The sequence below is a fragment of the Jaculus jaculus genome, chromosome 16 (genome assembly GCF_020740685.1).
Source record: "Jaculus jaculus isolate mJacJac1 chromosome 16, mJacJac1.mat.Y.cur, whole genome shotgun sequence".
NCBI lineage: Eukaryota > Metazoa > Chordata > Mammalia > Rodentia > Dipodidae > Jaculus > Jaculus jaculus.
The window spans coordinates 19,526,273-19,539,361 of record NC_059117.1 but is presented as its reverse complement, the minus strand read 5'-3'; the positions used below and the strand labels follow the sequence as shown (position 1 = coordinate 19,539,361).

Genomic DNA, 13,089 nt, shown 5'->3' with positions numbered 1-13,089 from the left:
GCCCATTGGTACAAGGAACACAGACAAACCCAAAACTCATCTGGGTCACACCACCAACCTCTTGTGGGAAAGGTGGTAGAAAGAATCTAAGAGCCAAAGGACAGGTAGGGGAGCTTTGCAATACTGTCTTCCAAGGCTGGAGAAATGCCTCAGTGGCTAAGGCACTTATCTGCAAAGCCTAAAAACTCAGATTTGATTCCCCTGTGTCTGCGTAAAGCCAGATGCACAGAATGGTGCATGCATCTGGAATTTGTTTGCAATGGCTGGAGGCCCTGGCATGCCTATTCTCTCTGTCTTTCTTCTCTCTCTCTCTCTCTCTCTCTCTCTGCTTGCAAATAAATTAATAAGAATATTTTAATTTAAAAAATACTGTCACAGCCAGGCGTGTGGCGCATGCCTTTAATCCCAGCACTCGGGAGGCAGAGGTAGGAGGATCATCATGAGTTCGAGGCCAGCCTGAGATTACACAGTGAATTCCAGGTCAGCCTGAGCTACAGTAAGACCCTAACTCGAAAAAAAAAAAAAAAAATTACTGTTGCTAGGCATGGTGGTGCATGTCTTTAATCCCAGCACTCTGGAAGCTGAGGTAGGAGGATCACCGGGAATTCTAGGCCAGCCTGGGACTACAGAGTGAATTCCAAGTCAGCCTGGATTGGAGTGAGATGGTACCTCATAAAAAAAAAAAAAAAAAAAAAAGAAAAGAAAAAAGAAAGAAAGAGAAAAAAGTCTAAAAAAGAAAGCTAGGAACCCTAAACTTTTCTTGCTCAATCAAGAGTAGTCAGGCTTTCTTCCACCAAGTAGTTCCTGGCATAGCAGCCAGAAATGTCTAACCTACAAGAACAGCCCGAGACAGCTCTTGGCTGAAAGGAGATGTGATGGTTTTTCACCTGTTTCATGATCACAGTCAACCCAGACTTCCAGATTTGGAATCTCTACTTCTCCCGATCTGGACGTTTCTTCAGGGCATACGTTAATCCCACTGTGGAGTCTGCCGTAGGCATTTGCATTGTCCCATATGTTGTGTCCTTGAACCTCAGTGAGACCTAGAGGCCACTACTGGAATGTGTCAACAGACTGTCCCCACAGTTCCAGGAAGGGACAGCTGCTGTCCTGCCCACACCTGGCTCTCAAAGACCTTTCATTCAGGGCTCCCTCTGACTTCCATGCTCCTTTGGAGGGTCGTGTCGGAGAATTTGTTCTGAGAGTTCTGCCCAGCCCACTGCCCTGTGGGACCCAGGAAGCTCTCTGGGGATCATATTGGTCGTGTGGCTGTTCTGCTGTGTCAGGTGACACCTGGTTATCCCACCCACCCCCGATACCCCCAAGGAAGTGGTTTTGTACTAGGATAGTAATGCCTCCCATGAGAACCTTGGTGTTAGCTTAACATGCCATTTGATCCAGAAATCCAGACTCCTCATTGACAGTTGGCAGGGTGGGAGGCGATGTCAGGACAAGCTGTTGTCAGAACTGAGGTTTTGGGGGGCTGCTGAGCGGGCCAGCAGGTCCCTGCTCAGTGCCTGTGGCACTCAGGAGCGTGGGTGCGCGTGGGACCCGCTCACCGCCGATGCTGTACTGAGCTCTGTCCTTTCTCCCCGTAGAGAGAAGACACGGTTCAATGTGCAGGCCTCCACCCTCACCAGCGTCTCCAGCCTCCAACCCCCGGACATCACTAGCACAGGTGAAGACGAAAGCCTGTCTCAGCGGCCATAACGCTGTCAGCAGCACCTCAAAGCCATTCAAAACGCCCAAAGACAATCTCCTTACCTCCAGCAGTAAACAGCACACGGTCTTCTCCGCGAAAGGACCAAGGGACAAACCATGGTGAGTGCGGGTGCTGGTAGCCAGCAGCTAGCTGTCCTCACCACCTGGCCCTGTCACCATGGGAAACAGATGTTTACCCTCTTACTGTGTCACTGGGTGTCATGTCAGGGACTCTGGAGACCCAAAGGAAGACAGAATGGTAGTATGAGAAGGTAGTTACTGGATGGAACATGGGTGCTTAAAATCACTCTGTGCCTAGACAGAGGACTTTTTTGTTTTGGAGGTACACTGAGTGCTGAGCCATATCGTGTCTAAGGAGGAGGAAATGGGAAGATTCCTTAGTTATACAGTTACCCCTAAATTTTCCGCCCCGATGAAGAGAAGCCCTAGGGAAAATAACAAGGCACAGGCAGGCTTCACCCAGAGAGGAGCAAAAGGAGAGGCGTGGTGAAGCTATAAAGGCACCCCAGCCACAGAGCGCGGGTCTCAGCTTCCCCTCCCTGCCTTAAGCAGGTGTCCTAGAGCCAACTACAGGAGGAGCACGGGCAAGACAAGGGGAAGGGCACCCCTTTGGTAGCGGGGAGCACCGTTTCAGGTAACTGAAAAATCAGAGGCTCCTGATTCATTTTCAATCCTGACTTTACAAAAAAAAAAAAAAAGGCAGAAAATGTTTTCTGTAGACTGAACAGATAGGACACGATATGGAAAATGCAAACAATGAGCACCTCAAAGATTGTGGGTCTCCCCCCCATCACGGGACACTGTGGCTGGCTTGTCACAGCGCTTCCAGCCTTATCTTCCAGGCCTCCTGAAGGCAGAGAAGGGACAAGTGTGGAGTCTGCCTAATTTGTATGTTTAAAGAGAAAGACCGTTCTGTTAATTAATGATGGTTAATTACATTTAACTCCCTACCTACGAAAGCTGTGGAATAAAACCATCCATCAATGGGTTAGCCACTGTGTGCTAGAAATTATGATGACTTTTAAAAGAGCTAATTATGCCAAATCAATGAAATGGCCTCGGGTGAGAGCTTGGAGAGGCTGGACGACGGCTGAGCAGGAAGGGCTTGCTCTCTGTGGGGTTCTGGAACTCAGATCCATCCTGGAGGGGAATGGAGCAGCTTAGGGAAGGCCCAACCCAAGAGTGGCAGCCGCTGAGACCTCTGGCTCGCTTGTGGGCAGCATGCGCCTCCCAGGCCTTCTTTGCAGTCCCCTCCTCTCAAAGACTTGGGAGTGTTGAGTTTGTTTGCTGAGGAATCACTGCCAGCCTACACTTGTTGTCATTGGATCTCCTTGTGCCTTAACTTCCTCAACTGTAAAATGGAGCAAACAAAAGCTCTACCCCGGGCTGGAGAGACCGCTTAGTGGTTAAGGTGTTTGCCTGTGAAGCCAAAGGAGCCAGGTTCAATTCCTCAGGACCTACGTAAGCTAGATGCACAAAGGGTACATGCGCCTGGAGTCCGTTTGCAGTGGCTATAGACCCTGGTGTGCCCATTCTCTCTCTGTCTGTCTTTCTTCTCTCTATCTCTCTCTGCTTGCAAATTAATTAAAAATATATTTTAAAGAAAGCTGTACCCCCTGGCATGTTAGAAGCTCCTTACAGAAAACAGCAAGTCCAATACCTGGGTCATAGTACATGTTCATGACATACTTAAGGATAACGTTATTATTAGAATGCTGGTATCTTGTAGGCCAAAAGACAGTGCTCCCATGACCTGGTTAAGGCGTCCAGGGTGCTGAAAATTCAGAGAGGGGTCTCTCCACATTGTGGTGCATGTGTGTAACCCCAGCACTCAAGAGGCTGAAACAGGAGGATTATTGAAAGCCCAATGCTGGACTGGAAGAAATAGTAAGACCCTATCTCAAAAAAGAAGGAAGGAGGGAAAGGAAGGAAAGAAGGAAGGAAGGAAGAGGGCCGGGCCTGGTGGCACTTGCCTTTAATCCCAGCACTTGGGAGGCAGAGGTAGGAGGGTCACCGTGAGTTCGAGGCCACCCTGAGGCTCCAGAGTGAATTCCAGGTCAGCCTGTGCTAGAGTGAGATCCCGCCTTGAAAAACCAAAACAGAGAGAGAGGAAGGGAGAGAGAAAGGATTCCAAGACTAGAAATTGAGTATAAACTACAGAGAAAGGAAAGGCGAGCCAGGCAGGGGCTTCTGAGGAAGGAGACCCAGGAGGTCCAAATGATTATAAAATGAACTCCAGGCTAGAGAGATGGGTTGGTGGTTAATGTGCTTGCTGGCAAAGTCAGAGGACCCAGGTTCAATTCCTCAGGACTCACATAAGCCAGATGCAGAAAGTGGTGCATGCACCAAGGTTCATTTGCAGTGGCTAGAGGCCTTGGTACACCCATTCTCTCCCCCCCCCCCTTTTTCTCTCATGCTCTCTCAAATAAATAAATAAATAAAATATATTTTAAAACAAACTAATAAAATGAACTCCCCTTGTAAAGGAACACCTGAGGGATCTCATGTGCCCCAGAACCCCAAAGCATCCTCCCAAGAGACACACTTGCAGGGGGACCTCTGGAGTTAGATCTGTCTCCACATTCCGAGAGACAGCACACTCAATACACACCACAGCCTGCCATGGGCAAGGTGCCTTCAGCTAGAGGCAGAAAGTGACGTAAAGGAATAGGAAAGGGCTGGCAGAGAAAAGGATCACAAGGATGGAGGAGAAGAGCTCTCGGTGAAGAGGAAGGCTCGTAGGCATTAGCCTAACTTAAAGCAGGTACACAGCACAGGGGTGCCCCAGGAATAGAGCCAAGTAATGGATGCCAGGGTCTCCTGGGCGCTCTCGCCCCAGTCAGCCAAGCTAGCATCCCTCCATCCACTATGGCCAAGAACACGTGACATGAAAAGACAGATTAACCAGGGCTGGGAAGATGCAGCTTGGACTTTAGCGAGCTTGATCTCAGTTCTGGACAGACTCCCCACAGTACAGTGTGGGAAAATGAGTACTGTGGTGCAGGCAAGAAAAGCAAGTTCAAGCCTAGGCTCTGACACTGACTTTCTGTGTATCTGTCCTCGATCCAGCCACTTAATGTCTCTGAATCTCATTTCCAAGCCTGAATAATCTGTGATTCTAAATTACAAGCCTTAGCTGGGCGTGGTGGCGCACGCCTTTAATCCCAGCACTTGGGAGGCAGAGGCAGGAGGATCGCCGTGAGTTCAAGGCCACCCTGAGACTCCATAGTGAATTCCAGGTCAGCCTGAGCTACAGTGAGACCCTACCTCAGAAAACCAAAAAAAAAAAAAAAAAAAAAAAATCCTAACTTAATTACAAGCCTTTCAGAAATTCTCATGCTCCTCATTGCCTACTAAGTTAAGAATGAGCCCCTCCTCCTAACGTAAGTTGGCTCTGAATCCCCTGCTTCAATCCTGATCACCACCAGTACCACCCTGTTACACCAGACCTCCATCCATGTCTTCCACTGGGACTCAGCATTTCATGAGCTCCAATTCTAATACCACTCCGTGACAAGCACTGGAGATGCATTGGACCTACTGATGTGTTTTATATGTAGCATCTGCAAGTTGGGAAAAAAAAAACAAAATGGCTGGAGAGATGGCTTAGCAGTTAAGGCATTTGCCTGCAAAGCCAAAGGACCCCAGTTCGATTCTCCAGGACCCATGTAAGGCAGATGCACAAGGTGGCACATGCATCTGGAGTTCACTTGCAGTGGTTAGATGCCCTGGCATGCCCATTCTCTCTCTCTCTTAAATAAATTTTATATATATATATATTTTTTTTAATCTACATACAAGCTGGGCGTGGTAGCTCACACCTTTAACCCCAGCACTTGGGAGGCAGAGGTAGGAGGATCACCATGAGTTTGAGGCCATCCTGCGACTACATAGTGAATTCCAGGTCAGCCTGGGCTAGAGTGAGACCCTACCTTTAAAAAACAACAACAAAAAAACCGACATACAGGCTTATTAGATCCCCAGGGGACTCGTGGTCCTCCTCCCTTAATCACTTCAGCCAGTCTTCTTGGCACAGTGCATAACCTTGGGAATACAAAGTTAATAAGACCTAGACATTGTCTTGGAGAGTCTGTAAGATGAGCTATAAGCTTACGTGCCAGGTGTGGCGGCATGGAATCTCAGCACTAGGGAGGCAGAGGTAGGAGGATCTCTGTGAGTTCGAGACCACACTGAGAGTCCATAGTGAATTCCAGGTCAGTCCAGGCTAGAGTGAGACCCTACCTCGAAAAAAAAAAAAGTGAGAGAGAGAGAGAAAGATGAGCATACACAAAATATAAGGGGATGAGGCCTATGACAGCAAAAGAGAAGAGCGCCCTGTCCAGGCTGAGGACTCAGCAAAGGTTTGTCGGCTGAGTTTGAAGAACAAGACCAAGTGTCCCTCAGCCTGCCACGGGCTGTGTCACCTTCAGTTCATCATGGTACCTAGTGTGTTTTGTGGGTCGAGATGTATTTAACACATCTACGAAACATCACAGTTTTGCCCAGTGCACCTTAAGCCAGCTCTTACCACTTACCTTGTTAGCCTACAGGTGGACAAAGTCATCTGACGTAAAACCTGTTTTATATGTGGTAATTCAAGGGGCTGACTGGGGGGCGCAGCTCAGTGCCACTGGCCAGTCATCGTGAAAGAGTAGCGTGGTGGCACACGCCTTTAGTGCCAGCGCTCGGGGAGGCAGAGGTAGGAGGATCGCTGTGAGTTCAAGGCCACCCTGAGACTACATAGAGAATTCTAGAATGAGAACTTACCTAAAAAAAAAAAAGAGTAGTGTGCTACATAAGGCTAACCTGGTAAAAGACCAAATTCCAAAGCACAGCTTCTGGGCTGCAGAGGCAGCTTGGTGGTAGAGAACCCTACCACCCTGCATTCCATCATATGCATTAAAACCAAGGAAAGCACAGTGACTGCTGAATGCACTCCACTTTCACAGCATCATAGAGTCAAAAACCTGCCGTCAGATCATAAGCCAGGGCTGGAAAGATGGCTTAGCAGGGAAGGCACATGCCTACGAAGCCTAAGGACCCAGGTTCGATGCTCCAGGTCCCATGTTAGCCAGATGCACATCATGGCACATGCATCTGAAGTTAGTTTGCAGTGGCTAGAGGCCCTGGTGCGCCCGTTCTCTCCCTCTCTCCATCCGTCCCCCCCCCCCGTAATAAATAAATTTTAAAGGATTGCTTAGTGATTAAGGCATTTGCCTACAAAGCCAAAGGACCTAGGTTTGATTCCCAGGACCCACATTAGCCAGATGCACAAGGGAGCACATGCATTTGGAGTTCATTTGCAGTGGCTGGAGGCCCTGGCATGCCCATTCTCTCTCCCTCCCTCCCCCCCCCCCTCTCTCTCTGTCTTCCCCTCTCTCTCCCTCTCACTCTGTCAAATAAATAAATAAAATTTTAAGAAATCGTAAGCCAGAGATGTCAGTACTAAGAGGAGCTACACAAAGTTCATGGAACATGAGTGGTATCTTTTATGCTGTGTTATTTTGCTGTCATAAAAAATAGTTTTTATGCAAGTGGGAAGATATCCCAGGAAAAGGGCCCAGACTGTGCAAGTGTTTGCACAGAGGTGAGAGGCGGGTTGTGCAACCGAGGAGGTGAGTTCTAAAGTCCCACTGTGAGTGTGGCAAATTCAAGACTGTATAGAAATGCCCTGGAGCTGTGAAAGGAGCAGTTTGCAGTTGTCATGAAGTCACTTTGGCAGCAATATAAAGGAAGGCCAGAGGGGTCACATTGGAGGCAATAAGAAGAGTGAGAACATTGTCGTACCATCCAAGTGAAGTGTGCTGATGGTCTGGTCCCAGGCAGGGCTGATGCCGTGTGACAGAACTATTGAACATCTTAGGAGCTGATTGTACTACGAGCTGGGATACAAGGGCAGAAGTCAGGGTGCTGTCCAAGTTGCAGGCTTGGATGGCTGGGTGACTAGTCTGCCGCTTTCTCATGAGAAAAGGTGATAAGGAAAGCGGGCGAGCTAAAGCTCGTGCTCTTTGAAGTGTCCGGGAACATCTGCAGAGGTGAGAGCAGAGGCCATAGAGCAGAGGCTCGAGGGTCCTCAGTGTAGACAGGGCATTGAGGCCATGGATTCAGATAGTGTCCCTCAGGAAGGGAGGTGGCAGAACAGAACAAGGGCAGGGCCTTGGGGTCTGTGGAAGCAGGGACTGTTAAACCTGTCGTTCCTTTAAAAAATTTTGTTTCAGCTGGGCGTGATGGCGCACGCCTTTAATCCCAGCACTCAGGAGGCAGAGGTAGGAGGATCACTGTGAGTTCAAGGCCACCCTGAAACTACAGAGTGAATTCCAGGTCAGCCTGAGCTAGAGTGAGACCCTGCCTTGAAAAATAAATAAATAAATATATATATATATATATATATATATATATATATATATATATATATATATATAATCAAGCCAGGCATGGTGGTGCACACCTTTAATCCTTTAATTCCAGCACTCACGAGGCAGACTCTCAGATTGCTCTGAGTTCAAAGCCACCCTGAAACTACATAGTGAATTTCAGGTCAGCCAGGGCTAGAGTAAGACCCTACCTCAAAAAAAAAAAATACTTTCATTTATTTGTGTTTGTCTGTATATGTATATATACATGTCATGGCATCCATATGAAGGTCAGGGGACAACTTGGAGGCAGAGGTAGAAGGATTGCCATGAGTTCGAGGCCACCCTGAGACTACATAGTGAATTACAAGTCTGCCTGGACTAGAGTGAGACCCTACCTCGAAAAAAACAAAAAAAGGTGGGGGGCTGGAGAGATGGCTTAGCAGTTAAGCGCTTGCCTATGAAGCCTAAGGACCCTGGTTTGAGGCTTGATTCCCCAGGACCCCTGTTAGCCAGATGCACCAGGGAGCTCATGCGTCTTGAGTTCATTTGCAGTGGCTGGAGGCCCTGGCACAACATTTCCCCCCTCCCCCCCCCCTCTCTCTTTCTCTTTCTCTTTCTGCCTCTTTCTCTGTCTGTGGCTCTCAAATAAATAAAAATAAAAAGTAAACAAAATAATTTTAAAAAAAAGATTTGTGGGCTGGAGAGATGAAGGCCTGAGGCAGCCTGAGAGACCTCTTAAGTTTGGCCCCCAGGACTCACATAAACAACTAGCCCCACATTCCTGGAACCCCAGCCCCACAATGGGAACCCGTGACCAGGGAATCACCTGGGCTCTGGGATCAGTCAGAGACTTCGGCTCAAACGGGAATGATGGAAAGTGGTCACGGGTAAGCAGCCCCCCCCCCACCGCCACGCCAATGCAGGTGAGCACACAGGGCGCCATCAGGACACATACATGTGCACATATCACACACGACAGATGACACAGCACATACACACAGCAAAAGAGAAAAGAACCTGAAATTGTCAAATAGATTCATGGACTCAAGTTGTTCTAGGCAGACAAAAACGCTTTCTTTATTTTTTATTTTTTATTTTCCAAGGTAGGGTCTCACTCTAGCCCAGGCTGACCTGGAATTCACTTTGTAGTCTCAGGATGGTCTCGAACTCGTGGCAATCCTCCTACCTCTGCCTCCCGAGTGCTGGGATTTAAAGGCGTGCACCACCACGCCCAGCCAGAAACACTTTCTGATACCTGAATCCAAGGTCTGTTTTTTAAATTGTAACAAGTTCAAATATTTAGAATTCTGTTCCTCGCTCAAAGTAGCCACGAGTGGCTGCTGGCCTCTGCCTTGGGGAGCACAGATCTTGATATGTTTCTGGGTGACCCTGGGTAGGAGGCTCCAATGCTCAGATTTACACACGTGTTGACTGCTGTCACTCCTTTCTCGGGGTAGCTTGGTACTTTTGGGCCTGTAGCAGAAACAGCTGGCAGCCCCCATCAGGCCGCGCAGAAAATGCCCAGCTAATGGTCCTTTCCATTGCCACAAATGGTCTCTGCATGGATCATGAAAGCCCAGCGCTCCCTGCCCCTGGGTGGGATGCCTTGACGTGGGATTGGGCAGCTGATGTGTCCCAAGTAGCCCAGACCGTGGGCGCTGAGCATAGGACCCCAGAGGTCATGCCGAGCTCCTGGTACTCTTGCACAAGGTTAAACAGCTGGTCGTTGTGTTATTTTGCCCCTTCTGTGACTGGGTAAGTTAAACAATAACTGCATGAGAAGAAGGGGAGGGCAGGCGCAGTGGTGCAGACGTGTAATTCCAGCTACTGTGGGACCCGAGGAAGGAGAAGTGTGAGTTCAAGGCTGGGCTTGAGCTACAGAGTGAGTTCAAGGTCAGCCCAGACAACTTGATGAGACTCTGTCTCAAAATGAAAGGGGAGGGCTGGAGAAATGGCTTAGCGGTTAAGTACTTGCCTGTGAAGCCTAAGGACCCCGGTTCCAGGCTCAGTTCCCCAGGTCCCACGTTAGCCAGATGCACAAGGGGGTGCACGCGTCTGGAGTTCGTTTGCAGAGGCTGGAGGCCCTGGCGCGCCCATTCTCTCTCTCTCCCTCTATCTGTCTTTCTCTCTGTGTCTGTCGCTCTCAAATAAATAAATAAAAAATAAAAAATGAAAGGGGAGTGGTGGTGTAGCTTAGTAGTGGAGTGCTTGCCTGGCGTGTACAAGGTCCTGGGTTTGATCCCCACTACTGTAAAAAGGAAGAGGAGGTGGAGCAAAATGCAGAACGTATTTCCACATTGGTTAGCAGCTCGGTCTCCTTTGAACCGCCCCAAAACTCTCACAGGTGGTGCAGTGCTCCCCTCCCCTACAGCTGGCTCCCCTCTAGCTGAAGATGACCCCTGAGGGAGTCCCCAGAGACCAGAGTGCCTGGTCGGTGTCCGTACGGCCCGTCCCATCGTGGCAGAGGGAAGTGGGCAAGACGACGCAGAGCCCAGGTGAGAGTCAGCAAAGAAATATGGAGCCTGGCACTCGGGAACTCTGAGGTCTGAGAACAGCCTAAACCAAACTTCATGTCAGAGAGAGACAGACAGGCTGAAAGAAAAGAGAGATAAAAAGAGGGAGCCGGGCTGGAAGGATGGCTTAGCGGTTAAGCGCTTGCCTGTGAAGCCTAAGGACCCCGGTTCGAGGCTCGATTCCCCAGGACCCATGTTAGCCAGATGCACAAGGGGGCGCACGCGTCTGGAGTTCGTTTGCAGTGGCTGGAGACCCTGGCGCACCCACTCTCTCTCCCTCCCTCCCTCCCTTTCTCTCTCTCTCTCTTTCCCTCTTTCTCTCTCTATCACTCTCAAATAAATAAATTTTAAAAAGAGAGAGAGGGAGCCATGGCTATCTGGTCTTTTGAGTTAGAATGAGCAAGTCCTGACAGTCACCCAGCCTGACTTTCCCAGCTGCTGTGTCCCTGCCCACCCTGGCCTGCCCTGGCAAGCTGATGGCAAATGCAAACCCACTGAAGGAGGCTGGTGTGGGCAGAGGCCAGGGAGAAGCTGGGAGGAGGTTCTCCTCCTCTGGATGGCTTGTTGCCTTCTCTTTGGGCCTTATCAGTCCGCACGTGTGTGTGTGTGTGTGTGTGTGTGTGTGTGTGTGTGTAATGCTAAATATGCTCTGCTATTAAAAATGCAGGAGATGAGCTGCTGTTCAGAAGGAAAATGAGCCACGTGGGCGGGGGGAGCCCAGCAGGCTCAGGCATCCCTGGGCACGCCCTGCAGCATAGTGGAGGGGCTGCCTCGCCCCAGGTAGGCAGGGCCCTTCTCTAAACGCTTAGAAATGGGAGCGAGGAAGACTGGGGGAGTTCGTGTTCTCTGGAAGTCTTCCCAGTGCTTTATGGAGAGGAAATGATCAGTGAGAAGCCCTGGCCAGATGCCTGTGGGAGAAATCCAATCGCTTATCTCTTCATGCCTGGCGCTGGCATGAACGGGGCCCAGTCCACGGCTCAGGCTGGACAGCTCCCCGGAAGGCGCAGAGAGAAGTATCTCGAGGCTTTCCGCTCAGGCCGAGAAACCCTAGCAAACCAAAGGGCTACCGACCTTCCAGCTGGCCATCCATCCACTGGGACGCCTGCGGCTTCTCCAGTGCACCCACATGTCCTCCTCGCCCCTCGCTCAGCTCTGCTCCAGCCCGTCTCCTCACTCCACCTGAGTAGGCTGTGTGTGTCCCCGCTCTGCTCCGCACTCATAGGTGGCCTTTGGTTGTTTGCCTGCAGAGCAGAACCCCATTTGGGCTGAAGGGCCAAAGGAAGCGATAAAAGAGGCAAGTGGGTCAGAAAGGATGGGAGGAAGAGAGAAACCAGAATATTCACGCATTGGGTAGTAAGAGAAGGTCCCTGGGCTGGAGGAGTGGCTTAGCGGTTAAGGCACTTGCCTGCAAAGCCAAAGGACCCAGGTTCAACTCCCCAGGACCCATGTAAGCCAGATGAACAAGGGAGTGCACTTGTTTGGAGTTCGTTTGCAGTGGCTGGAGGCCCTGGCATGCCCATTCTCTCCCTCCCTCTCTCTCTCTCTCTCTTTCTGTGTGTGTGTGTGTATGTACATATATATACACATATCAAATAAATAAATATAAATAAAATATTTTAAAAATAAAAATAAAAGATAAGGTCCCTTCCTAGATAGGGACTTAGGTGTCAAGGTCCCCATGGTCATGGCTTTCAGCTGAGCCAAGGAAAGGACAAAGGACAGCTCCTTGCGTGCAAACTCCTGTGTGACCTTAAGTCACCAAAGTGACTCAAAGAAAAAGGAATATTGGTGGCTCACGCCTTTAATCCCAGCATTTGGGAGGCGAGGTAGAAGGATTGCTGTGAATTCGAGGCCACCCTGAGACTGCAGAGTGAATTCCAGGTCAGCCTGGGCTAGAGTGAGACCCTACCTCAAAATAAATAAGGGGGAAATGGCCTGGTGGAGGGAGTGTGAGGGATAGGTGACCATGACCTTCATGGTTATGAAGCATGTCATGATTTTTAAGTGTTTTCTTAACCCCGATCCCATTTAAGCCTCAAGACGCCTATTCTCTCGTGAAAGTGAGAGAATTGAGCCACGGGCATCTGGAGTGACAGGCCCAGGATGCCGTACACAGCTGGACAGCGGCAGGCCGGTGACTCCATCCCTGGTCTCCGGCTTCCAGTCTGTGACCAAGAGGCCCGCTCTTAGAGTAGCCCGAGGTCAAGGCCCACGGCCGCCCTTCGCTTCACTGGGTGACCTGGGGTAACCTCTCTGTGCCGTGGGCTCCTCACCTCTCAAACTGAGGAGGACGATTAAACACAGCATGCTGTGAGACTGAGTGGCCCATTGCCCAGAGCATGGCACGGGCTGCGCGTGCGCCACTGTGAGCGCACCGGCCATCGTTCTCAAACTCGGTCCATGCTCTGCCGAGAGGGACGGACGCAGCCTGTCCTGCCCTGGAGCGTCTGTTCTCACCAAGCACTGGTAGAGAGCCAGGCTGGCTTTTTATTGTGTGA

General features: G+C 50.0%; 1 protein-coding gene across 7 annotated transcripts in view; it reads left to right on the top strand.

Moving 5' to 3' along the window:
- Positions 1-13,089, top strand: part of Atxn7l1 (ataxin 7 like 1) — a 297,249-nt gene that overhangs the window by 224,797 nt on the left and 59,363 nt on the right. For all 7 annotated transcript variants that reach the window (XM_045135937.1, XM_045135933.1, XM_045135932.1 and 4 more), the window contains one exon: positions 1,599-1,821. In XM_045135937.1, the coding sequence (XP_044991872.1) occupies positions 1,599-1,821 (223 nt within the window). The remainder of the gene's footprint in view (positions 1-1,598; positions 1,822-13,089) is intronic.